The following is a 26,211-nucleotide window of genomic DNA, read 5'->3' on the forward strand; positions in this document are numbered from 1 at the left end:
TTTGTTTATGGTTCAAATATCAACATAGTTTCGATGGAAACCCTAGAGAAAGGTGTGCACTCTCCTCAGTTTCTCTCATCCGAGAGGAAGAAAACGAAAGACGAAACTGCATATAGCAACCGCCTCGATCGGTGCAAATTCTTTTGGAACAAACATTCGGGCTTTTATTTTTGTGATTCCTAAATTGAGCGTGGATGACTTGCTTTTAATTACTCCGGAGGTGGGCACATTCAGGTTCAAACGCCACGAGATCATCATCTAATGAAAAATGACATTTTTTTTTGCTAACCTGGGATGTCCGGGTTTCGCCCGACTAATCCCTAGGGTTCCGTGAACCCCCGGCAGCGCACGGAGCGGGTAATTACATCAAAGGCGCTCCGATGGCCCCAAGGGGATTCGAACCCGAGTCTCGGTGCAAACTCGAGTGCACATTAACCATTAAACCGAATCCCTTAGGGTTTAATGAAAAATGGCATAAGTGTTTTGTATTTGTACCCTTTCTACGATAATGAAATAAATCACGTGAATTAGCTTGCAAAAAATGGTCAACGGCTGTCCAACAATGTCGGATCTTGTCAAAGATTCAGAGATCCTCTTGGGCTAAATCGAGTGGTGTCCGCCTATTAAGGAATTTAGTGTGTTTTTAGTGTGTTTGGTTTCAAAGTTGAGTTGAATTTTGATTTTAATAATTGATATGTATATCCTCAGATTCCAGCAGTCTTGCAATTGATTTTGGTTTTCAGGGTACCGCAGCGTCTGTTGCTTATTGAAGAGGCTGGGCCAAATTTGACTGAGCTAGCCCGGCCCGTATTCGGCCCATTAGAAAGCGGGCCTCTTTTGATCTCCGCTTTCAAATGGTACCGCACACTACACGCTCTTGTTCGACAGCTTACCATGTCGAAGCTCCTTCTGGTATGTATTAGTAGTGTCATGGTTGAAATTTAGTTTCGAGCCATAGGTGACCGCCACTGACCGACTCCACCGCCACCAAATTAAGGAGATTAAATTGTACCTGGTTTTATGTAATTTAGTTTCATTTTGACCTTTGGGTCACTGTTCGGCTTAGTCGTAACATTAACACGCATTCTCATGGTTCGGCTCGGCGGGCCTCCCACTTGCCTACCAACTTCTACATGTGAACGGGGTTTTCCTCAGTCTTTCTTCCTCTTGGGGCATCGTCCGAATATTTATTTGTCGATAGTCAGGTGGACTGTCTAGAAGTATAAGACGCTGTAACCCGATCGCGCAATACATTTCAAGATCATGCTACGAACACGATTGAAACACTAATGTTGCCAGTGAAAGCGCCTTTAGTTTAATGTTTACGACTATGCATCAATCAACGGGGAACGGCGTGGTCGTTAAATCGGTTGAAGCAGAGTGGGACCGGACCAAGACTAACGGTCAAACACAAACAGAGCAGACCATACGAGTGGAATCTCCCATGACCAAAACTCACAGCAACCTTGTCCACACAAACAACACGACCACAGCTTCACCCTTTACCCAGGGAGGAGAAGAAGAAGGAGCAGGAGCAGGAGCAGAAGCAGAAGCAGGGCTGATCACTTGATTCCAATTCAATGGCGTCTATGCTTCTCCCTCAATCCTTCTCCTTCTCTTCTTCTCCCTCTTTCCCCACCAACAGATACTACCACTCTCCCCTCTCTTCCTTCTCTTCTTCTTCCTCCTCTCTCTCTCTGGGCTCTGTCTCTCCCGCCATCTTCAGCCTCCGCCCCACCTGCAGGCCCAAGTCCCGAGCTTCCTTCTCAGTCTCGTGCGCCCTCCGGGCTCTGATCTTTGACTGTGACGGGGTGATCCTCGAGTCCGAGCACCTCCATCGACAGGCGTACAATGACGCCTTCACCCACTTCAACGTCCGGTGCCCCTCCGATGAAGCGGGGCCCCTCAACTGGGGCTTGGAGTTCTACGACGAGCTACAGAACCAAATAGGCGGCGGCAAGCCCAAGATGCGATGGTATAGTATGATCAGTATTGAAACTGTTTTTGCAGGTCTTCTAATTAAGCAGCAATGACTATTTCCTAGCTGCAGTTGACACTGCTTTATTGAAGAACTTTCCAGTCATGTGTGCAATTCGGTATCGATAAGTAATCAAAGCATTGCTAATCTGGATAGTCTGAACTGTTGCATCAGTTTCTCAATTACACAATGTAGAACGATTTCTCTGTGAAATGAGTCACTGTCACGAAAATGTCCGGTTGGGAATTTCTTCTGACCCGGAGGTGCAGGTTCTTTAATGATACTTGTGTTTTTAACTGAAGGGTATTGCTTCTGAGTAGTATGCACTGATTGCTGCCCTGACCGGTCACGCTCTAAGACTCTTTTCCTATGGATTTACATCTTGGATTCGAGATGCTTCTTTTCTCCGCCGTGCTAGCAACATCTTCTAGGTCCAAATCAAAGAATCTTTTTCTTGGTCGTTCATAACTTGGGGTGCTTTTGGGTTCGGTTTAGGTACTTCAAGGAGCACGGGTGGCCCACTTCGTCGATATTCGAGACCCCTCCAGAGAGTGATGAAGACAGGGCTAAGCTGATCGATACCCTTCAGGTGTTGCACGCTATTGTTCTTTGATTGATTTAGCCTTTTCCCTGTAAATTAGATATGACATTAGATATAGAACAGATGTCAAGAAGTTCTGTCAAACATTTTACGCCTTTATGTGATTAACCACATACAAACTTTGCAGCGAAGAGATCGAAACCAAAGCTAAGATAAACTGTATGTTTATGAATTCCAGGACTGGAAGACCGAGAGGTACAAAGAAATAATCAAATCGGGAACCGTAAGACCGCCACTGTGCTTCCTGTCTTTGTAGAGGACATCATCAATGATGTTGTCGCTGAAATTTTCCCTTCTACAGGTAAAACCGAGGCCCGGAGTTTTACGACTTATGGATGAGGCCAAGGCTGCAGTAAGATCAAAAACACTAACCTACACCAAATTTTTGACATTTGTTGTTCGAAAAATTGATTGGCTTTTTGACAATCTTATGCATTCCTTAATGAGAAGTCCCACGTAATAATTATCAATTCGAGTTCAATAATTTCTTTTGGGGATTTTTGTATTGCTTTTTTTCGCTTACCATTGTAGGGAAAGCTACTGGCTGTTTGCTCAGCAGCGACTAAGAGTTCAGTCATATTCTGTCTCGAGAACCTTATTGGGATGGTACTCTACTTCCTGAAAGTCATAAACTCATAATTATATGCTTTTTATCTGTCTCAAATCGTGATAGCGTCTTTAAATTTATTTGTTTCTAGGAACGGTTCCAAGGCTTGGATTGCTTCCTTGCAGGTACCTGGAAACGTTACATGAAACTAACATATCTGAGTTCCCCGTAATGAAAATTGAAGCTCTTTGCTTCCTTTCTCTGCAGGTGATGATGTGAAGGAAAAGAAGCCAGATCCATCGATTTATTTGACTGCTTCCAAGGTTTCTAATTCGATAAAATAACTACTCACCTTTCTGGACTTAGAAACCGGATTGCAATGTCCACAAGTTACTATCACAGATTGATGTTTTGGTTTTCCTGCAGAAGTTAGGTGTGTCGGGTAACGAATGCCTGGTGGTAGAGGATAGCGTCATTGGGCTTCAGGTAGCCATTTTCTCCTATTGCTTCTCGAAAGCATCTCTTAGTTGCTTTCACTTGGTCTATACTATGCTGAAATGAGTTCTTTCTTCTTCATCTGTCATCTAATTCTTTATTGAGCTTCACTTAAAAACTTTCCCAATTTTCCAATCATTGCAGGCAGCAACAAGTGCCGGCATGTCTTGCATAATTTCTTACACTTCTTCAACTGCTAATCAGGTAAAGAAGGCCCTATCATCTTCCGTTTTTGGAAAAAGAAAAAGGAAGATGAGAGCAGGCAAATCTCTTTATAACTTCTCATTGGTCTCTAAGAAGACTCAAAAGATATGTTTTGGACTGTCTGTATTGGATGACTTAACTTGGCCTTTTCGGGTTATCAGGATTTTAAGGAGGCTATTGCGATTTACCCCGATCTGAGTAACGTAAGGTATGGTCTCTTCAAAGCTGATTCGAGACTAAACTTTCTCATTATGAACTTTTCAGCAAGGAATTCATCTTTATGTGCAATGACATGTGCAGATTGGAAGATTTGGAGCTTTTGCTTCCAAAGGAGGTTGCTTCAACTTAGGAACTTTAACACAGAAACTAGTCTAAGAGAGCTCATTGTATCTTCCCATCTTCGCAATTTCGAATTTCCCTTGGATTCTGATTTCCAAGGAAAATGTCAATGGCCAAAGATAGAAAAGATAGAGCAAGTATATTCCAGCAATTCATCTCCGTAAATTCAATTCGAACGAATACCAGAAATGCAATGAATTTGCAAGTTAAGTAATGAATTTTTGGAGCCTCAACGACTTTACTGATGTTTAATCGCTTTCTGCAATATATTTACTTAAGCATAAAATCTATGTTCACAATCCATTGACTGTAGCCCATATTCACCCTGAATTAATTGGGATCTCAGTGACAATTCAGTGGTGGCCGTGACCTCGGAAGGGGGTCGTGGCCAGTGGCGCCCCTCCTATCGGTTCCTTGACTAACAATTATCATTTCTCACCAAGCTAATCTTTATTGTTTATCTGATGTATCATATCACTTGCAGCCAAAGAGAAGGAGGTTAAAAATCCAGACTAAATTGCACTAAAGTCAGCAAAGAACTTGGTGATGACCAGTGGACCAATAATTTTTATACATCATCATCATTATTTTTTGGATTGGTTTTATTATTATTATTACTGTTATTATTTAATCTTCCCGTATACCATACTCAACTCAAGAAATTATTTAAACTAACGATAAGTTGTGACGCTACATCTAGCTTGACATAAGCTCCAGCTACGAGTTTCCAGCCTCTCGAGATGTCAGGTCCCCGAAGCCCCCACGCCGTGTGCGTCCCGTTCCCCGCGCAGGGGCACATAAACCCGATGATGCAACTTGCCAAGCTCCTTCACTGGAGAGGCATCTACGTCACCTTTGTCAACACAGACTTCAACCATAGGCGCCTGATCAAGTCCAAGGGCCTGGAGTCTCTAGACAGGGTGGATGATTATTTCCAGTTTCGAGCCATCCCTGATGGGCTACCTCCATCGGATCGAAACGCGATGCAGGATGTGCCCGCCCTGTGTGATTCAACACGCAAGAACATGTTGGGCCCATTTAGGGAGTTGCTGGTTGAGATTAACTCATCCAAGGAGGTTCCTCCCGTGAGCTGTATAGTTTCAGATGGGGTGATGAGCTTTGCCATTGAAGCTGCCAAAGAAATTGGGGTCCCTGAGGTTCAGTTCTGGACCGCCTCTGCCTGTGGGTTCATGGCTTATTTGAAGTTCCCTGAGCTTTTCAATAGGGGCATTGTTCCATTTAAAGGTACCTTCTTTTGGTTCTACGAGCTATATTCGTTGCTAGACGGCATGTCTCGAACCACCGTTCTTGGTTGGAGCCATTTCAATACACAACTCCATGGTTTGCCCTGGTGGGTTAGCTATATTTGATTAAGAACATTGGTCCTAACGCCCTCATCAGATATAGGGAAACTTGCCACTCACCCTTTAGTTACAATTTATCCTTTCGATAATATTTTAGAATTCTGATGATATGTTGATGTGCATTTTTACCAGTTAAAATTCGAATTTATATCGCGAACACCAGTTACTGGGTAGCGGAATATGCACGTCCGGCTCTAACTATATTGTAACCTGTAAATGTTATGTTGATTTCTGCTTATTGGGCAGATGAAAGCTACATGACCGATGGAACTCTTGATACCCCGGTTGACTGGATTCCCGGCATGAGAAACATCCGTCTCCGAGACATCCCAAGCTTCATTCGGACTACAGATGCAAACGACATCATGTTTGACTTCATGGGCAATGAAGCACAGAGCTGCTTGAAATCACCCGCTATCATATTCAACACGTTCGACGAGTTCGAAAATGAAGTGCTACAAAAGATTGCAGAAATATCCCCTCCAATAGACAGCATAGGCCCCCTTCCATTGCTTATAAGGCAAGTCCCCGACGAGGCTCATTTGAAGTCATTCCGGTCTAACCTATGGAAGGAAGACTGCGAATGCCTGGAGTGGCTTGATCAGAGGGAACCTGACTCAGTCCTTTATGTGAACTATGGGAGCATCACGGTGATGAGTGATGAGCACCTGATTGAGTTTGCTTGGGGTCTTGCCAATAGCAAGCACCCATTCCTCTGGGTGATCAGGCCAGATCTTGTGAAGGGCGATTCGGTTAATCTGCCTCAGGAATTCCTGGAGGAGACCCAGGACAGAGCATTCCTGACCAGCTGGTGCCCCCAGGACCGAGTTCTGGCCCACTCTTCTGTCGGGGCGTTCCTGACTCACTGCGGGTGGAATTCTATCATAGAAGCTCTGTGTGGCGGAGTACCTCTGATCTGCTGGCCTTTTTTCGCAGAGCAACAGACAAACTGCTGGTACGCATGTAATGATTGGGGTATTGGTGCAGAGGTGAACCCAAACGTGAAGAGAGACGAGATAGAAGGCCTCGTGAAGGAGGTTATGCGAGGGGAGAAAGGAAAGCAGATGAGGAGAAAAGCTAAGATGTGGAAGGAGAGAGCTTTGGAAGCAGCTAACCATGGAGGGTCGTCCTACAAAGATTTCGACAGATTCATCAACAAAGTCTTAAACTTTGATGTAAAGATTTAAGCATGTTTCGACTATCAGAACCTTAATAAAGGCATTTTCGCCTTTGTATCCATAAAGCAAAGTAGTTCCACCAATCAATAACCTGATTAATCCATTCCTGGTTCCAATGATGTGGAAGATGAACATGGGGAAAGCGAAATGCGATCAAGCACGCAAACACCTAACACCCCAACATATTATGCAGCTTTTGATTTAAAGGAACTGCCTTATACATTCTTAACATCATACAAAAGGTATCTTGATACCAAAACTGGAGTTTTACCTTTCTGCTATCAGAAAGTACAGTAAAAGTTTTGTCCATTCATATAATGAGTATGTATATTCCTCGTTATATATGCTGCAATCTCATCTGCTTCACAAATCTTCTGCTCCTGCTAATTACATCACTACAAGCTCACTTTATCAGTGCCATCCATCCATATGACTTATGTCTTGGTCTCAAAGGATTGAGAATCGAGGAGACTGCAAAAATCTTCCCAAGAGCTTCAATCGGCCTTGTGCCCGTTCACCTCACTCTTGAACTTAGAGGGGGGGAGTGGATCAATAAGGAAAGACTTCAAGTGCCTAAACATCTCTTTCGACTTCTCCGCATTGATTGCATGTCCTGCATCCTTTATCACCACTAGCTTTGCATCCTTGCCCACATGCCTGTATGTTCAAGCAAAGTAACTCTACTTACAAAAAGATTAGCATAACAAATAATTTCTCGGGATTTTGATTGCTAGTTCTCAGAATAGGCATTAATGACCTTATCAATCTGTGAGCCAATTCTATTGGGAATACTTGATCATATTCGCCCCAGATTATGAGTGGTGACTGCAGGAAAGTTGGTTAAAACTGTTAGAAATTAAGTACCACGACAAATTAAACTTTTAAGAGGAAGCTGGGAATGCAACTGGGGAGATGAACCTTGTCTATCTTAGGGAGATTAGACAGTTTTCTGTCCTTGTGAAGTGCCTGGATCAATTCCTTCTTTTCTTGAAGGTGCTCAGTGCACATCACCTGAAAATTGAAATGATAATGAACTTATGATCGAAAAGCTCAAGAACTGCTGCATTAGCTCTAGCAATTCTCTATTGGCAAATAAAACTCGAAATCAAGCAACAGTAGAATCACAAGTATAATGAAATGATAACGAACTTATGATTGAGAAGCTCAAGAACTGCTGCATTAGCTCTAGCAGTTCTCTATTGGCAAAAACTCGAAATCAAGCAACAATAACATCACAAGTATAATGAATTTCCGCAACTTATATGTAGAATACACCTCCACCTAAAGCCAGGGGTAAACAGTAACAATGCATATCGAAACCTCCAACCTCTGAAACTACTAGAACACTATTTGTGTTTTAAGGGTATTGAATGTCAGATCAGAACACTATCCGAAGAGCAAGCAATTGAGAAATATCACCGGCAATCACTGACCCCAGCACGTCTGATAGATCACCAGCATCAATAGACAGTTCACATTGTTCATCGTGAGCTAAATGTTACAAGAGCGTTACCTCAATGAAGTCCTGGAGAAAGCAAGAGGGCATCGTCTTGACGGGCTTGTAGAACGAGAGGTTGACCAGTTCCCTGGCCTTGTCGGGGGTCTGCGGCAGTAGTATCGAGGTTGCTTCATCAACGCTCTTAACCTTGAACATCCCCTCGTCCATGTCCTTCTCCTCCATGCACACTCCCGCGCAGCACAGCACCAGCTTCTCGACTCTCTCAGGGAACTGGGCAGCCATACTGTAGGCCACGAACCCACCGTAGCTTATCCCCACCACGTTCATCGTATCGACTCCGAGCTTTGTCATCAATCCTGCGACACACTGTGCCTGTGAAGCTCGAGCCGATATCATGTCAGCGCTTATTAATCCGAAGATCAATATAATCAAATAGACTGATCTTTTCATTATAACACGGACGAATGCATAGGCGAGAACCCACTGCCGAATTCGGCACCTTTACGACTCGAAATTACTGGTTTTTAAAGCCGAAGATCAGTCAGGGGCTCTAGGATGATCCAGTAATGCGTGTCTCATAAGCCCGATTAGCAGAAAGATCATCGAGCCGGGTTGATGTCAGTACCTGAAAGGCCTCGGTGCGGTCGGGCCGGGAGGTGTAGGACTCCCCGAAGAACACCAAGTCGGGCACGTAGAGGTTGAACCGCGATACCAGCGGGGAGATGAACTCGTTCCACTGCCACATTGCGTTGGCCCCCATGCCGTGCAGGAGCAGCAGGTTCGGCTTTGATTGCTGGCGCCTCCTGGGGACCCAGCAGTGCATCACAGTCCCCTCGCCGAGGTCCGTCGACGTCGACTTGAGTCCCGACTGCGAGAACGACAGCCGGAAGCACTGGTCCCTCGTGGCGGTGAAGCTGAAACACCTCGCCATTGGTACTGTTTCAGGGAAAGGAAGAAGCTTTGCTGAAACAGAGCACAGAGGCAGTGCAGGGGATGAACGGAGGAGGCTGCGCAAGGAGTTTGGATCTGATTAAAGATGGTGGGTTTGTCTGTTTCCGATGGACTGAGGGGCTACACCATTAACAAGAAGAGGACTTCGATTTTTGTCTTCTTGCTCTGTGGGGAGGCGATGATTGAGAGACAAGCTGCGGATTCCTGTGTATTTACTGACACGGGTTTTTCGGGTTAAAGAAAAACAGAGGACGAGATGTTCAGAAATGGCAGCCGGCCGGACGAGGAAGTCCTGAAAAAACCATTAAAAAATTATTTGTTTTCAAGGCCTTGAAGTTTGGAATTTTTCTATTTTGCATCCTAAGCTTCGTATCGTCTCGTTGTGCACCCAGAAGTTTGGGTTCTTTTTTCAAACTTTGAGGCACAATCCAAATTATAGAAAGGATTTTTCTCCGTGAAAGGCGAGTATTACCTGATGTCCGAATGGTCAATGGATTCAACAATATACTTTAAGCTTATTAAGGGAAGCTTTTTGGTAGTCTAAACAATAACAACTATATTAACTGTAATTTAATTAACACTAGGCTTTTTTAATATATATTCTCGTATTCTTTCTTATAATGTAATTATTTTTTTTTGAAAGACCAATTTTTTTATTACAATAATATTTTTTAATTATATTAACTTCAATTTTAAGACAATAATTTTTCATAACTTGATATAAAAAATTATAGAAACTTAATTAATTTAATGATAACTTTGCAACTAACCATCTCATTTAATATGTATAATCTATTTAAGCTATTTATCAATTTAGATTTGTCATGTGTACTTCAATTTTGAAATAATGATAGAAATTTATAATTACCAACTTTTTCTTAAAATAATTTTTATGACATCGATGTGTGTTTTTTTATATTTTGTTATCGATGAGCATAAGTACATATATTGTTCATAAAGTTTTTTATCAATAAATTATTTCTCTATAGTTGTATCATTCGCGTTGTATTTTTAATGCATTTATATTTCACTTCTTTTAATAATTATATATTGATTTTATGAAAACATATTTGTTTCTTCATATAATAAAATATATTGAATGATTAATTTTATATTACAAGCAATGATATACTAACAAAATTAAACCAATTTTAGAATAGTTCAATAACAATTTTGCAACTAACTCTATTAGTTAGTATGCATGACATATTTATTTGATTATTTATATATTAGGTATACCCTTTTATAGATACTCTAACAAATTTAACTATACATTTTTTTAAAGTTAATATTTTATTACATCTTTAATTCAAATATTTTAAGTTTATATAACCATAACTTCGTAAAATAACTATAACAATATCTTATACTATTATTTAAGTGAAAATTCGATTTTGTAACTACCTTCTTATTTTTAGTATTAGGTTGAAATTTCAAAAGTATTCTTTATTCTTAGTTTAGATAGGATATGATTTAAAATAAAATAGACAAATTGAAGGACAATATTGTCCACTTAATATTACTTTCTCCTCTCTTTTTTCTCCTATATGTCAATCTCTCCTTATTTTGCCTTTTTCCTTTTTGAACCTCAAAATTTCACTTTTTATCATAATTTTTTAAATGACAAAAATTTAAATTTAAAAATAGTAATTAAAAGATTCAACAGTAACTAAAAATTTCAAATAATAATGCTGATTAGACTAATTTCAAAATTTATTGCCAATTTTGCAACTAATTCCCTCATCTGTGTTGCATATTTATTAAATCATTAACATTATGTAGATCCAATGCATACATTAAATGCAAGTATACAAACTTGATTTTGAATTTCTTTTTGAAAATTATGTCATGTTATATCCTTACTTTATTTTATGGAATTTTTACTTTTTTATGATCCTAATTTCATAGAATTAGCCATGTGGTACGGTTCTTTTTTTAGGAATGTTGTGTGTAACTAAGTAATTATTTTATTTGTTTGATAGTTAATATCACATGTTGATATATTAAAGACATCTTGCACAAATATATAAATGTCATTTTACACATTTTTTAGAATAGTTCTAGTCAAATTCTTTATTTTTACATGTTAAATTTTATATTTCAATATGCTCCTAAATTTATATAATTAGTGTTTTGTGATAATTTATATATATGATTAAATAATTATCTTGAAATATAAATTAGTCTAATATCTATTTTCATATTTCTTTATTAGATAATTTATTGTTCTGAAAAAAAGTTGCATTTGGTGATAGAAGCTATTAAAATGTAGTCATTTCATTGATTCATGATCTTTATTCTTAACATGTCAAGTTTTATTTTTTAATATAGTCGTACATAAATCTAATTAGTAATTATTGATAATTTATATATATTATTAATTATTTATTTTCGACTGTAAATTATTCTAATATCTATGTTCATACTTATTTATTAGATCATTTAGTTTTCATTCGGCACGATACACAAGCTTTTTGTGCATATTAATTCATTTATTTTCTTATAGTTAAATGTAATATTAAATTATAAGGAAGCTTTTCTTAAATAAGATTAAGGTTTTCACTGGTTATGAGACCATTTTTTTAATAATAATAATGATAATAACAATAATTTTTTAAAATAATTAATTTCAAATAAATAACAGTGTTCAATAAAATTAGAGTAGTTTTAAATGATTCAAAAATAATTTTGCAACTAACCATTTTATTTAATATGCATCATAGATTTATTTGATTGTTTGTGCAGATTTATCGCAGACAATTAGTAAAAAAATTTCCAGAAAAATAGTTTATGGTATCCATAATCCATGTATTCAATTATTGCTTTCTTTCCATATAGGACCATAAGTTCTAGAAGTTTGTGATTGTTTTCCTTGTGTCATGGACAAATTTGTTGTTGTATGTTTCTATATCATTTCTTATTTGTAATTATTTGCAATTTGAAATGCCAATTTACTTATTAAACACTATAATATTTTTCAATTTTTACTTTCTAACATTAAATAATAATCTTCTATATTTTTTAAAAATTATAATAATTTAAATAGTTCGATGATAATTTGCTACAAACCGTTTTAATTAATATGCATCTCATTAAGTTAATTATTTATATACATTTATCATTTGTATATAATTTAGAAATTGCAACATGAATTTTTCATCCCGTTAAATAGTATTTATGAAATCCTTATTTTAAGTATTATTTTTTATTATGTTTATGATCATAAGTTTATAGTACCGACTGTCATGTGTATAAAATTTTCTATTTATTATTATAATTCAATATAATTAGTGGGTATGACAATTTCTCAGGATTTAGCATAGTTTGTTTTGCTATATACTAAAAATAGATTTTTTTTGTTCCAATTGTAATTTGGAAATCGGTTCTTATTTAATTTTTTATGTTATATATTTCTTATTATTATTCTTTGTTTTTTTAATTTTCTTTTTTCCCTCTTTTTAATTTTCTTTTAATTGTAGTTAGTAAGAGATTTAGGTACATCTTTTATTAAACTTATTATGCACCCAAATTAATTTTACTTATATATAGATTTGGGAGTGTCTATTACATATGAGGATTATCTCTCTTTTTTTGTGTAAATATAAATTTTCCTTTATTTCCTATAAAAATTTCCTTGAGTATATATATATAATTATCTTAGAATTATCTTAATAGTATGAGTGTGTTGCCACCACAAGTTACTGAATATGCATAGGTTCCAACAGAGACGCATGATAAAATTTGGTACCGTCATGAATGAGCCAACATCAATAATAATCTACATATATTTAGTTATATCATCTCAGTTCGGGTCTCAAATTCATGAATAAACTTCATCTTTCATTCTTTCAACTCAACTAGGTATTGCCGTCAGTATAAGGAGTGTCATACGGTACGGAGAAGTGCCGATCCTCATGAGCGTTAAACAATAGCTGCCTTGGCGGCTAGAATCGCCATCCCAAAACCACATCGCTCCATCAAATAGGATAGGGAAGGGTCTAACCTCGCCAGTCTTAAAGTTCTCCGGCCGCATGCAATTTAATATGGAATGGGAAGACTTTTTTTCTCTCTCCAGTTTTAGACCCTTGAAATGAAAAGATTTTTTAGCATATTTTCTAGAAGATTTTTCTTGTTATTAGTAATAGAGAAAGTAATGAATTATCTTTCTTTAGGCAAAATATAAGTTGTCCTTTTTTTTCCCCTTACAATTTCCTGCCTAGAATTTTACTTGCCTCTGATAGTGTAATTATAAGTATACTTCTTTTTTTTCGGTTACAAAATAGTCCAACAAACTTAATATAATAAAATAAAAAATAATTCAAACCTAATTTTAAATAAAAGATACATATAGTCTTACTAATAAGAATCAATCATTTCCTAAGCATTGGCATGTACTAATATACTATATCACCTTTTGCAAATATTTTAGTTAATGAATTAAGAATTTAAGAAAGCACTCCATGGTTTACAATATGAAATGAATTAAAATATTTTTTTCCCTAAAAGAATTATCACCAAACAAATTAGAAGAAATGCACTTTGCTTATTCTGTTAACTTTTCAACAGATTCAGGGTTTGTGGTGTATATGGTACAAAATCCGAAACTTCAGGGTGCATAATGAGACGATATAAACTTTAGTGGCACAAACACAAAATAGTCCTAGGTCAAAATTTGTGGTGGAAAATTATTTTGCATCGTACTTAGAGAGTGCTTTGACTATGAAATCTGTCGTGTCGTCACCTGACCGGCCAGAACAGTCAGGCGTGTGGACGTATTCGAACAAATATATTCGCCCCATTAACGGGTCAATTTGGCACCTAGAAAATTATTTTGTTGGAGAAATATAACTCGCTATTATTAGGCAACAAGCCGGAAAAAATAACACTATTCTGTATTAATTAAAATTTTATTATTTTAATGGAATTATAAAAATGTATTGAATTTCGAGTCAGGTCAATCTAGCATTGAATTCGAATTGTTTCAAGTAATAAATTAAGAATATATGTGATCTCACGAAACAAGAAAAAGAAATGTGTTAGATAAGCACTTTGGGTGTCTAGCATTTTTTTTTTGGTGTACTAGAGTGATAATTCTGGTGTCTAGCAGGTTGAACTAAGTATGCGCACATGTTAAACACGTCGATGAATTCTTTTTTATAGCTCTAGTTTATCTATCCGGAAACTTCATTTTAATTTTTATTTATTTATGTTGAGTGAGTGAATGTCGTGGACCTCCACCAAACAACGAAAATTAAAAGGAATTTTATTTTATAAATTAGAAAAATTCTTCTTTCGTTGAGTTTCATGACAACTTTTTATGTAGGGGTTCCAAATCCACCGTGTTAGGAAATAAGCATGTTGGGTAAAATGCTTGGTACCAATCACCAAGATGGTGTCAGTATTTTGATTCCCATTTGATAATGGTATATATTCAATCCCCCACTTTCAAAATATAGATTCTTCTTAACCGGTTCACTCATCACCGCATTTAAATTCAAAAATTTTCAATGGGCAATCTTATTTGGCAATATGATACGAGAAAACACCAATAATATTGTGACAAAATCATAATAAATCAAATTTATCAGCACGCGATCAATATATCATGAATTTATTCAACAAAACAATTAATATTTTTCACCATCTCATAGTGAATATGAAAATACCATTTAAAGTTACAATATATTGAGATGAAGCAGGCGAAAGAACTTCCTTCTAGTGGAAACAAGGAGGACTAGGAAAAAGAAAAGACGTGAATAATTTAACGAGGCCTCTAATGGAGAAAGAATTGGTACCACTTTGTCGTTTCATATAAGATTGTACTTCTTTTGTTCGCGTTGAAGCATATTTGACTTTAACGACAATCTACTAAGTCGGTAGCTTTATAGTTTGGTGACCGGCCCCCATCGAACTATTCGAAGATATCGTACATATGTTACAATGAAATGTTGCTTACCCCATATGCTGGGATAGACATCAATAACTGTCTGACTAAAAATCTATTTATCTCTATCTTTGGTCCAATGATTGAGAAAGAGCTCATATATGCACCTAGTTTCGAGTTCAAAACCCGTTAGGCCCATTGGAGCACCTTTGGTATTATCCGCTCCGTGCGCCGCTAGGGGTTTACGGAACCTCGAAAATTAGTTGGGTGAAGTTCGGGTACTCTGGGTCAGCAAAAAAAAAAGTATCACCTCCTCAATATTATTTTATATGTATACTAAGAACGAATTAGCAGCTAGGCTTGACACAAATGCGAAAACCCACACAAAGAATCGATCTTCCCGTTTGCAAATTAAGAGGTGGAAGTGGCTTTATACTCGGTGGGAGTTGTTGAGAAATTTGAAAAGAGGAAGGTGCGAAGATAAAAAGAGGATCCCAATCTATTCTTCTTATACAGAAAGAAAAAAAAAATTAGTTAATTAATCTATTAATAGTTTCGGACCTTTCGGTGATAATTGTTTAATTTCTACTTTAGATTGTTCACCTAGCTAGATTAATTCACTTGTACGATACACGCTCTTACATTAATGGCTGGTTTGATTTACAAATATGATTTTAAAATCACAATTTTAACCTAATTCTACTCACAACAAAACAAAATAACTCATACAAAGTCAAAGAGTGGGCCCCATTTATATCACTTTTTTCACAATAAAACAAAATAACTAATACAAAGTCAAAGGGTGGGTCCCATTTATACCACTTTTTTTCAAAATTAAAATCCAATTTTAAAATCATACTTTAAAACTAAACACAACATTAATAACTCTTGGATTTCCTTTTGTTTTTATATTAATATGACGTCATTAAAATTGCATTAACCTATAATCATAAAATACGTGTATATGTTGAAGGATATAACTATTTGCAATAAATATTTCAAGTCGATTTCGACCGATTTTTTTTTTCAAGTCAATGAAAATTTAGATGCAGATTAATATATCCAATTTAGTAAATACACATGATAAAATAAAAGATTATTCTATATAAGAGAATATTTTATAGAAGATTGTGAAGTTATATAAAATTGAAAACGAAAAATAATTTAAATTAATTAATATCTATTTTTATAAGTAATATATGGATCTTAAAAAACGTATATAAAAATAATGCATTATTCTTTCGAAAATTTACATCTTTAAGTATATCTCAAGTGTTTGTATATATTGGGAGTATGATAAATATATTGATACAGATACAAATAGGTAAAGAACAAGCCCATGCCCCTCTTAAGGGCCATAAAACCTAATCTATATTTTTATTCTGTATAAGCCACACCATCTAACCATTTGAAATAGTCCTTTATATTTATTGAAAGAAGAATGAATGGAATTTTAAAATATTTTATTGTAAAAATCCTTATTGAATGCACAGCTAAAAGAGAGTTCCTCTTAAAACTCTCCTTCAGCTTTCTACTAGATTAATTCACCCATTTGATGCACAAGTCTATAAAACTAATTGCTTTTAGATTTCATTTGTTTTTATTAATGTTATATTATCAAAAATTACATTATACATTTAAGGATATTGTTATTTCTATAAAAAAAATCAAGTAATTAATAAGAATATAAATGCGTATTGATGCATCCTATTTAGTAAATATATATGATAAAGTATAAGATAATTATATATACAAGAATTTCTTATGGAAGATTGTGAAGTCTTAAAAATTAAAAATAAAACAGTCTAAATAAAATTAGGAAAATTAATATCTATCTTTTATGAGTAATATAAGATCCTTTGAAAAAACGTAAATTGAAATTTTCAAATTAAATTAAAAAATGTAAATAAAAATTAACATGGTGTTCTTTGAAAAAACTCATTTTTAGTGAAAAAAAGATTAAATTTATTGAAGTACATGGAAGTGTTAGCATTATTGGGAGTTTGATAAATTTATTGATACAAATATAAAAGTATTAAAGTTCTTGAAGTATATGCAAGTGTTGGTATTACTGGTAATGTGATAAATTTATTGATACAAGTGTTATTCTGGATTGAATCTTGCGTGGTCCTTGAGATGCCACTGGCTCACTGTCGAGGTCAATTCATTGATTGTCCAATATATGATTCAGGCGATTGTGGTTTGTGGCCTTTTTGATCGTTGTTTGATTGACGATATTAAGCGTCTCATCTCTCGAAAGATTGTGAGGGTATATCCAACAAGTGCTCTGTGAAGAAACCTATTGCACGGATTGACTTGTTTGATGCGCCTTCTCCTGCCCTCTTAGCGTTCACGTTCTTATTTCGATTCCTAATGGTTTAGACTCTTTTTTATTAGGCGATCTTATAGAGGTGCCAAGCTCATTTTGCTACTGAAAAAGGCCCTAGAAACCTAATTTATATTTTTATTATATATACCCGTCATCTAACCGAATTTTTTTTTAAATTATGAAGAAAGAAGAGAGAATGAATTTTAAAATATTTTATTATATATTACTAATGAATAACACATGGCTAATAGAGAATTTCCATTTAAAACTCTTCTTTAACTTAATGTATATATATAGACATAGATTATTGATCGATCTTTAACTTAATGTATATATATAGACATAGATTATTGATCGTGATCGTCTAATAGCTTCATATCATCAGTTATCTTTAAGATTATATACTTTATTTTCCAGGCCTCTCATAATCAGCAAGGGTCTGACATACTCAATGAATTGGTAAGTAACTCCCAACTAATTTTTTAAGTATTTAATTAATTAGATTTTATCAAACACGATTTCTAGGCAACCGAATATCTCACCTGTTAATGTTTTGTAGGCTACCGACATGGATCTCTCCTGTACGTAGTTTAAGCAATAAATTCTATATGTTGCATGTCACTTCACGGCATCTGAATTTTGGTTTTCTCGCTGTTGTTCCAGAAAGAAAGAGTCATTATCACTTGACATATTAATGAAAAGGTTGTAATATATATTATTTATCAAAAGGTCTGTGTTTCTTGGTTTTTCAGTTTTGCCGTGATTAAAAAAAAAAAAGCTAGTCAAATTTTAATTATATATGTTGCTTGGTTAGTAACCTACAATGGCATATATTTTTGTTAGCCGTTTACTGGTATTCAATTTACGCCAATTAGTTGTCATCGCGGCTATCCTGCGATAATGAAAACAATTAGTTTTTGTAAAATCTATTTAAATATCAATAAAGATATATATACATATATATATATATATATACGTCGTTAAAACTTCAGAATGATTGAAGAACGATCCAATTAGTTCTAGCAGTGATGCTTGCACGTATATGGCACTAAATTATATGACGCATTAGCAATATTGAACAGCTTGATTGACAAAAGGACCAAATGAAATGATTATTATAATGTAAAGATAAAAAGAATGAAGAGCAAAAAAGGAAAAAGGAAAAGGGCGAAATTAACTACTTGACCAAGCATACAAGATTAAAAAATGTACATTTCTCTTTCAGAAATTGTAAGAAAATGCGTTCTCCTAATTGACGGAGTCGATACTTACTAATAATCACTCAACAACTAACAGCTTGTTGACCGGGGGATATAATTTTAGATGTCAAATTTAGGTTGTGTGTTTGTTTACAACTTAATTAATTAAGTACTTAAAAGTTAGTTACATATGAAAATGAATAAGAGAGAAAAAGAAAAATAAAAGATAATGGTCATATCTACTTAATGATAAATCCACTTAACGAGTGAGCAAAATATTTTAACTTAATAAAATAAGTCATTTTTCACTTATTGATACTTTCTTTCGCTCACAAGATATTTTCTCATCCTTGTCATTTCTACACTCTTCCTATATATATTTTTCTTTAATTAATTAAGTGCTTAATTTTTAAGTACTAATTTATCAAACCACCTTAGTTTGATAAATTAAATGCTTAAAACTTATGCACTTAATTAGTTAAAGAAAAATATATATAGGAAGAGTTGATGAATGATAAGGATGAAAAGATGTATTTGTGAAGGGTGAAGAGCATTAATAAGTGAAAAATGACTTATTTCATTAAGTCAAAGTTTGTTAGTTAATAGCGTTTGATAAATTAAGCATTTAATTAGTTAAGAGAAGAAAATGTATAGGAATTGTGGAGGAATGATATGATAAAAGTTTTGTGAGGAGTAAAGAGTACAAATAAGTGAAAAATCACATATTTCATTAAGTTAGAACTTTCTACTTATCTCATTATTTAATAATTAAGTAGTTTAAATCCTCATCTCTTATCTTTCTCTATTTCATTCACTTACCATTGTAACTAACTTTTAAGCACTTATTTAATTAAGTTGAAATAAACACACTTAGTGCTTAAAAGTTAGTTACATGAGAAAATGAATAGGAGAGAAAGAGAAAGATGAAAGATAATGGTCTTCTTACTTAATGATTGAGTCAAAATTCACTTAACGAAAAGCAAAAAAAATTGACTTAATGAAATAAGTCATTTTTTACTTATTTATGCTCTATTCCCTTCAGAAAACATTTTCTCATCCTTATCATTCCTACACTCTTCCTATATATTTCTTTCTTTAACTAATTAAGTGCTTAATTTTGAAGCACTTAATTTATCAAACACCACCTTAGGTTGTATTTGTTTACAACTTAATTAAATAAGTGCTTAAAAATTAGTTACAAGTTAATTACATGGGAAAATGAATAGGAGAGAAACATAAAGATGAAAGGTAATGGTCTTATATGCTTAATGATTGAGTCAAAATTCACTTAATGAGTAAGCAAAAAATTTTCACTTAATGAAATAAATCATTTTTTACTTATTGGTACTCTGTTCCCCTCACAAAACATTATCTCATCATTATCATTCCTACACTCCTATATGTTTCTTTCTTTAACTAATTAATTACTTAGTTTTTAAGCACTTAATTTATCAAACACCACCGTCCTCATTAAGTGATTTTTGACTTAATGATTAAGTAGTTTAGACTTTCACCTCTCTCATATTTTCCTATTTCTCCTATTCATTTTCCCTTCTAACCAATTTTGTAACTAACTTTTGAGCACTTATTAGATTATTAGATTAAGTTGAAACAAACACATGCTTAGACTACGTTAAACGACTGTCAACCAATTCTTGAAGAAAAGTTAAATGAAATACTCTCATATAATTTTCCTAAAAAATTTTCGAGAAAAAAAAGAGCACAAAAAATTAAGCAAGAATTAACGTATAGGTGTAACATATAATTCACTTACAAGTAGATGTAGATGGATACATGATTCACATATATACAAGTAGATGTAAAGGAACGCCAAGGAGAAAACATGCAGCGTAAAGGCATATAAGTATGGTACTGTCATCAAGGTACTATATTGTGAGATAGAATTTCGTATACTAAACGTACTTCTTGATGGACGAACTGTATCCAGTTTTGTCATCGTAGTATTTAGACCACAACATCACGCCTCCATACTTGCTAGAGCCTTTGATGGTCGGGAGAACTTGCGAGATCAGGTCCCCAGGAGGAATGTAGCCGCTTCCGGTTGCATCAGGAGCCGCAGGCAATCCCAGGAAAATCTTGGTGGCCGGAATGGAGTTCCATTGTTTCCAAGCCTCTTCGAAATCAGACACATTGTCGGAACTGTATTGGCACGGAGGGTTGTTGTAGAACTGGACCCATACGTAATCAAATAGTCCAGTCTGGAGTGCACGTCCAACCAAAGCATCGGGGAAAGGACACTGAGGAGCCGCTGTTAAGTAGACTCTCTTTCCGCTGTTGTTGTAGCCAGACAGGAACCTTGCAAGATCATCCCAGTGCCGACCCGTGCCTCCCTCGATATCAAAGTCGATCCCATCGAGAACGGCATCCCCCAAGGGGCGAGAGGACGACCTGCCCCCCAAAAAATTATTCCAGAGGTACATCCCGACTTGGCTAGCATCATTTTTAGATGCAATGGAGTAATTTCCTCCCCAACCTCCTCCAATCGAGAGCATCAACTTGACTCCCCTGGCCTGACAGGATTTAATATCAGAGCCGAGACCCATGCACCCGTTGCTGGCAGGGTCACAGTGTCCGGCAAGGTTGAGCACTGGCATCCGCCCGCTGCCAAAGGTCGGAAGGAAGGCTATATTGACGAAGTCATCGTTTCCCGAGGCACAAGTTTCAGCCAACGTGCCCTCGTTTCCATTCTGGCCCTAGTAGACGGCGATTTTACCAGCATCTGAGCTGATGATTGAAACCAAAAGTAGGGAAAGCAGGATGGCTGGGAAAATAGATGATTTAGACATCGTTTCAAGCTTGGTAGGGTAGAGATTTTCCTCACTAGTTTGCTTGAAGTTTAAGCAATTTCAATCTATGGGTGATGATGGAGGAGTCTAGTTAGTACCATGGGATTTTATAGAAGGGAAGCTGAGACTCCTCATATGGACATAGTATATGTATTTAGTTCAGAATCCGTGGATTTCAAGGAACTTTGGCATACCGATCAACAGAATGCTCAAGAAGCCGTATGGACAATATTACGAGAAATTCAAAATATTCCTGCATCAGAACCTACCATGCCTTATGTTTTTGGCGATTCATCTCTAACATGTAATTCTTAATTCTGTGAAAATTGTCTGCTCTCTTTGGACCTCTTGTGCACAAATCTGACTTACGTCCATGTCCCAAATGAAACAGATAATAATGTCGTCAACCGCAGAAAGGCTTACAGACCAAACAAGACAAATTGGATTTCTATGTTAGCATGTCCTCTCTAAACATGCATTACGTCCAGCATAGACTGTATGATCCTGTCTGGTACACCAACCGAATCGAATGAATGACAAGCTTTGCATCTGCTGCAAAAGTAAGCACCTGCAAATTTTGCAATTCTCCCAAACTTCAAACCCATATGGTAGCATAGAATAATAAAGGAGAGAAGAAGCAGCTGCAGCGAGACAAAATTCAATTAATCAAAAAAGGAGAGAGGGTCACAGGCCATAAAACTGTTCCTGCTCTTTTATTTGTCCGGCACTTCTTCCATCTAATTCTGAAAGCTTCGATTTTAAACTGTTTTAAGAATCACGATCAGCTCTTCCTGTTTATACCGCACCAAGCAGAAAGCTCGAAAGACCAATCTTTCTTCCTCCCAAACAGAAATTGATGGGTTAATTCTCAGCGATTTCACATAGAAAGGACATTGCACTTTTCATAGCCAAATAACACAATTGATCCAGAAGATACAGTCCCTACAGCAGAGCTCCCCATTTTCAAGCTTTTCAAAAGAAATGAAAGATTATAGTATATCATTCACAAGCAAGGAAGCTAAAGTGGCTGCAAGAAAATAGAACATTTACATTGAAGCTAATTAGATCTCCATTACAGTAAATATTACGGACCCTTCGTTACAGGCAGAGTCTCTTATAGGTGTCAGATTCAATTAGATTGGTGATAGCCACTTATGAGCTGTCCGACAAAGACGATTTCAAGCTGTCCAACTTATGAGCAAAGGGGAACAACAGGAAGAGAAGCAAATTCAACTGACTTATGAGTACTACTGGTTCGTCATTGATGTCATAGGCATGAATCTGTCTTCCTCCAACCGATCTTTAATATTGCTGCCATCAACAAAATATCCTGCGACTGCGAATCTCTAACTCTCTGATGCCGTTTCATGTCTATTCTGCAAGTCATAGAGCAGAAAAGGGAAAACAATCAACTTCCGTTTTACCATATAGACATATTCATTTACGATTTATTAAATTGAAGAGTAAGGTGACTATTGAGTAACCGATTTTCTATTTGCACAAGTTCAACCCGACTAAAAACGTCTGCTATGGTATTCGAATAGGTTGGAGTTGATATAGATCAAGTCCTCAATTATGACAATAGTTTTTCCTTGCATTCATATCAACTCATATCTAACCCCCAGAGAATTTTTATTTTTTTTTAAAGGGCAAATTTTGTGTTCCTGACTGAGATTTACAGTGTACGGAGAAAAGCTAGCACACAAAGGAAGATATTCTCAGTTGGAAAGAAGTCAGTCCGTTACCAGGGCTCCTTAGATCTCATTCACAGCATTCAGCGTCTCTTGCACTCATGGAGTTTATTCAGTAAGTGGATTGCAGCTAGCATGAGCAAGATCATCATATTCTCTCCTGGCTGATCTGCCTCAACTGCGAACTGAAATCGCCGCTTATCTGAGATCTCAAACTTTTTTCTCGCTGTATTCTTTTAGAAGATTTCTCTAGAATGACTGGGCCCTCAAACTTGAAGAATTCGAGCAGTGGACAGCGTAGAATTACTGGCAGCAGTTAAGGGTTCCTTCAGCAGAAGCCTACAAAGGCAAGTCCCAAGACCCATATACACTCAGACTTCATTAGGAAATAGTCTCAACTGCTTTGGCACAGAGTCAGACAGAACCAATGCACCTTCCTTGTGAGTTGTGGTCCAAGTATGAGAGGTGGGCACTCAATAGTAAATTTGCAAGATAACCTGCAATCCCTTTGTGCCATGCTGGATGAGAGCGAAGTCCTTAAAGGTTCTAGTACTTGGGCGTCTGGTTGGTCAAAGCTCCAGGAGCTATGAGAGAGGCAACTTTTCCACTCTCTTACATTTTTCCAGAAACAACTATTTACTTACAGATGTGATGTTGAAACAATCGACGGTTAGGATAGACTGGCAATCCTTCTACTCTTGAAGAACTTTTATGAAGGTTGTCCAAAGATTAGCCATAAAATTGAAGTGGGAGCTCTGATATCATTCAAATAGCAGTTTCCTCTTCGATTATATTGCACTCCAACCTGCTCGCCTTTCCTCGATTCGGCCCTTCATCGTCCTCCTCACCATCTCTGCCTCTTCCCAGCGTCCGATTGAAGTACACATGTTTGATAGCAGCACATAGTACCCGTCATTTCCTGGGTCAGATTCAATCGCATGCTTCGCTACTCTAACACCTATATCGATCTCACCATGGATCCTACAGGCACTAAGTAGAGCTCCCCAAATTCCTCCATCAGGAGACATGGGCATCGAGAGAACCAACTCCTCAGCTCCCTTCAGATCACCTGACTTGCCGAGAAGGTCCACCATACAAGCATAGTGCTTCAAGTCAGGCTTTATGGAATAAGACTCCATTCTGTCAAAGAGATACTTCCCTTCTTTGACAAGACCCGAGTGTGCACAGGCGGAGAGAAGGCCAAGAAAAGTGAGGTTGTTAGGCCTTCTGTTTGAGTTCTCCATCAGTTGGAAAACATCAATGGCAGATTTTGCATCACCGTGCATCCCATAACAAGAAATCATGACATTCCAGGAGATAACATCTCTCTTGTTCATCGAGTCAAAGATTTGTCTCGATTTCTCAAGCTTCCCACATTTTGCGTACATATCAATCAGAGCTGTTGCGAGGGAAACATTCAATTTAAATTGGTTTTCTGTAATGAACTGATGAATCCTTTCTCCGTCCTCCAGAGAAGCAAGATTGGAACAGGCTGAAAGCACTGTTACCAATGTCGCTGAGTTTGGGCTTATGCCTTTTAATCTCATCCTATTAAACAAGGAAATAGCATCGACATAACGTTTATTATGAGCGTAAGCTGACATCAATGTGTTCCATGAAACGACATCTCTCATTGCCTTCGAAAATATACTATGTGCCATTGACAAATCCCCACAACTGCCATAGAAATCAATCAGTGAATTTGCTACTGAGACATCACTGTCCATTAAACATTTGATTGCATAACAATGAAACTGCCTGCCTATAGAGTTTTCTCTCATACGGGAAGATGAAGAAATCACAGAAACCAAGCTGTTGGAATCAGCTTCAATGCCCAAATAATGCATCTCTTTGAACAGCTTGATACAATTCTCCTCTAATCCTATCTTTCCATATCCAAGAACCATTATGTTCCACCGCTCCTTATCAAGTTTATTCCCTCGATCAAATAGCTTATTTGCTATATCCAACTGCCTGAATTTGCAGTACATGGACAAAAGCGCATTGTCAACCATCTGATCGAACAAGTAACGCCTCCTCAGTACTAATCCATGAAACGTTTTCCCCTCAAGGACATTCATTGAATTCCCAAAACCCAAAAGCATGCAACTGATAACAATCCTATCAGGATAAAACTCAGCATCCTGCATTTGGTGAAACAAGGAAATGCATTCTCTCATCTTCCCGACCCTTGCATGTACCCCAATCACTGATGTCCACGTGAAAATATTCTTATCTACAACTTCACAGAAAGACCGATATGCCTCATCAGGGCATTCACACTTTGTATACATGGACAAAACTGAAGACTGCACCACGGGAGAAGACCCAGCTCCATTTTTCACCATTAGACCGTGCAAGCAACTACCCTCCAATAAAGCACCCATATTACCACAAGCTTGAAATGCACCCTCCATGGTCCTAGAATTCGGCCTCACATCGCAACTAAGCATCTCACAAAGAAACTCTAAACCCTTCTCCTCCTCGCCATTCTGAAGACACCCCACTAAAACTGCAGTCCATGCCACAACATCTCTGTCAGGCATTTCATCGAAAATCTTGCAAGCATCCCCGATTTCACCACTCTTGCTGTACATGTACACCAGAGAAGACCCCACTGCGGAACTACACCCCAAAAGGCCGCATTTTGAGGCCAAACCGTGAACGCACATCCCGAAATTAGGCCACCCGGCCTCTCCACAGGCCGACGCAACCATCGGGAGCGTGAAATGATTGGGCAAGCAATCGGCCGACCGCATCTCAGAGAAGAGCTCAAGGGACCGAGAGTAGAGCCCATTGGAGAAGTGGGACTTGATGATCGAGTTCCAGAGGAATGCGTCCTTGTTGGGGGTCCCGCGGAAGATCTCAATGGAGGAAAAAGGAGAGTTGCTGGAAGCATAGAGGTAGATGAGCTTAGCGGAGAAAAAGGGGTTGGCAGAGTTGCCGGAGGTGATGATGAGCGCGTGGGACCGACTGAGGCAATCGCGGGTGGGGCAGTGGGGCGACGAGAGGAAGCGGTCGAGCTGAGCGATTACGTAGTTGCAGACGGCCGAAGAGTTGGAAGAGATCGAGGAAGAAGACGAACGCCTGAAGATGAGGGAGGCGGGACTGCGGGCGAGGAGATGCATGGGAAATTTGGAGGGAAACGGTTCAAACGGCTCGGACTTCATTCATTTCTTAGAACT

General features: G+C 37.1%; 5 protein-coding genes across 5 annotated transcripts; 2 read left to right on the forward strand and 3 right to left on the reverse strand.

Annotated features, from left to right (window-relative positions):
- Nucleotides 1-1,456: 1,456 nt before the first annotated feature.
- Nucleotides 1,457-4,397, forward strand: LOC116199577 (haloacid dehalogenase-like hydrolase domain-containing protein At4g39970). Its single transcript, XM_031529978.1, has 11 exons — nucleotides 1,457-1,975; nucleotides 2,474-2,567; nucleotides 2,758-2,802; nucleotides 2,881-2,931; nucleotides 3,111-3,185; nucleotides 3,278-3,311; nucleotides 3,394-3,449; nucleotides 3,553-3,612; nucleotides 3,766-3,825; nucleotides 3,987-4,033; nucleotides 4,126-4,397. Exons 1-11 carry the CDS (start codon nucleotides 1,581-1,583, stop codon nucleotides 4,172-4,174), a joined length of 966 nt encoding a protein of 321 aa, XP_031385838.1. The 5' UTR covers nucleotides 1,457-1,580; the 3' UTR covers nucleotides 4,175-4,397.
- A 167-nt stretch (nucleotides 4,398-4,564) lies between these two features.
- On the forward strand, nucleotides 4,565-6,793 carry LOC116199576 (linamarin synthase 2-like). Its single transcript, XM_031529976.1, has 3 exons — nucleotides 4,565-4,707; nucleotides 4,865-5,409; nucleotides 5,775-6,793. The coding sequence occupies exons 2-3, from the start codon at nucleotides 4,905-4,907 to the stop codon at nucleotides 6,713-6,715; spliced, it is 1,446 nt and encodes a 481-aa protein (XP_031385836.1). The 5' UTR covers nucleotides 4,565-4,707; nucleotides 4,865-4,904; the 3' UTR covers nucleotides 6,716-6,793.
- An 83-nt stretch (nucleotides 6,794-6,876) lies between these two features.
- LOC116199578 (monoacylglycerol lipase ABHD6) lies at nucleotides 6,877-9,347 on the reverse strand. The gene is made up of 5 exons (XM_031529979.1): nucleotides 8,791-9,347; nucleotides 8,220-8,537; nucleotides 7,625-7,717; nucleotides 7,464-7,531; nucleotides 6,877-7,363 (listed from the first exon to the last, which is right to left on the reverse strand). The coding sequence occupies exons 1-5, from the start codon at nucleotides 9,094-9,096 to the stop codon at nucleotides 7,201-7,203; spliced, it is 948 nt and encodes a 315-aa protein (XP_031385839.1). The 5' UTR covers nucleotides 9,097-9,347; the 3' UTR covers nucleotides 6,877-7,200.
- A 10,922-nt stretch (nucleotides 9,348-20,269) lies between these two features.
- On the reverse strand, nucleotides 20,270-21,565 carry LOC116201961 (hevamine-A-like). The gene has a single exon (XM_031533449.1). The coding sequence runs from the start codon at nucleotides 21,141-21,143 to the stop codon at nucleotides 20,442-20,444; it is 702 nt and encodes a 233-aa protein (XP_031389309.1). The 5' UTR covers nucleotides 21,144-21,565; the 3' UTR covers nucleotides 20,270-20,441.
- Nucleotides 21,566-22,210: 645 nt separating this feature from the next.
- LOC116201960 (pentatricopeptide repeat-containing protein At4g39952, mitochondrial) lies at nucleotides 22,211-26,156 on the reverse strand. Its single transcript, XM_031533448.1, has 2 exons — nucleotides 23,081-26,156; nucleotides 22,211-22,711 (listed from the first exon to the last, which is right to left on the reverse strand). The coding sequence occupies exon 1, from the start codon at nucleotides 26,152-26,154 to the stop codon at nucleotides 23,815-23,817; it is 2,340 nt and encodes a 779-aa protein (XP_031389308.1). The 5' UTR covers nucleotides 26,155-26,156; the 3' UTR covers nucleotides 22,211-22,711; nucleotides 23,081-23,814.
- Between the last annotated feature and the right edge of the window lie 55 nt (nucleotides 26,157-26,211).

The sequence above is a fragment of the Punica granatum genome, chromosome 3 (genome assembly GCF_007655135.1).
Source record: "Punica granatum isolate Tunisia-2019 chromosome 3, ASM765513v2, whole genome shotgun sequence".
Taxonomy (NCBI): Eukaryota; Viridiplantae; Streptophyta; class Magnoliopsida; order Myrtales; family Lythraceae; genus Punica; species Punica granatum.

What these genes read in the sequence shown, in the direction of transcription:
- LOC116199577 (XM_031529978.1), top strand. Translation starts at nt 1,581, where the DNA reads ATGGCGTCTATGCTTCTCCCTCAATCCTTCTCCTTCTCTTCTTCTCCC. An exon ending in GGCAAGCCCAAGATGCGATG is followed by an intron (nt 1,976 to 2,473) that starts GTATAGTATGAT and finishes GGTTCGGTTTAG; the next exon opens with GTACTTCAAGGAGCACGGGT. An exon ending in TGGATGAGGCCAAGGCTGCA is followed by an intron (nt 2,932 to 3,110) that starts GTAAGATCAAAA and finishes TTACCATTGTAG; the next exon opens with GGAAAGCTACTGGCTGTTTG.
- LOC116201961 (XM_031533449.1), bottom strand. Translation starts at nt 21,143, where the DNA reads ATGCCAGTGCTCAACCTTGCCGGACACTGTGACCCTGCCAGCAACGGG.
- LOC116199578 (XM_031529979.1), bottom strand. Translation starts at nt 9,096, where the DNA reads ATGGCGAGGTGTTTCAGCTTCACCGCCACGAGGGACCAGTGCTTCCGG. An exon ending in ACCGCACCGAGGCCTTTCAG is followed by an intron (nt 8,538 to 8,790) that starts GTACTGACATCA and finishes CGAGCTTCACAG; the next exon opens with GCACAGTGTGTCGCAGGATT. An exon ending in TTCTCCAGGACTTCATTGAG is followed by an intron (nt 7,718 to 8,219) that starts GTAACGCTCTTG and finishes TTCAATTTTCAG; the next exon opens with GTGATGTGCACTGAGCACCT.
- LOC116199576 (XM_031529976.1), top strand. Translation starts at nt 4,905, where the DNA reads ATGTCAGGTCCCCGAAGCCCCCACGCCGTGTGCGTCCCGTTCCCCGCG. An exon ending in GGGCATTGTTCCATTTAAAG is followed by an intron (nt 5,410 to 5,774) that starts GTACCTTCTTTT and finishes CTTATTGGGCAG; the next exon opens with ATGAAAGCTACATGACCGAT.
- LOC116201960 (XM_031533448.1), bottom strand. Translation starts at nt 26,154, where the DNA reads ATGCATCTCCTCGCCCGCAGTCCCGCCTCCCTCATCTTCAGGCGTTCG.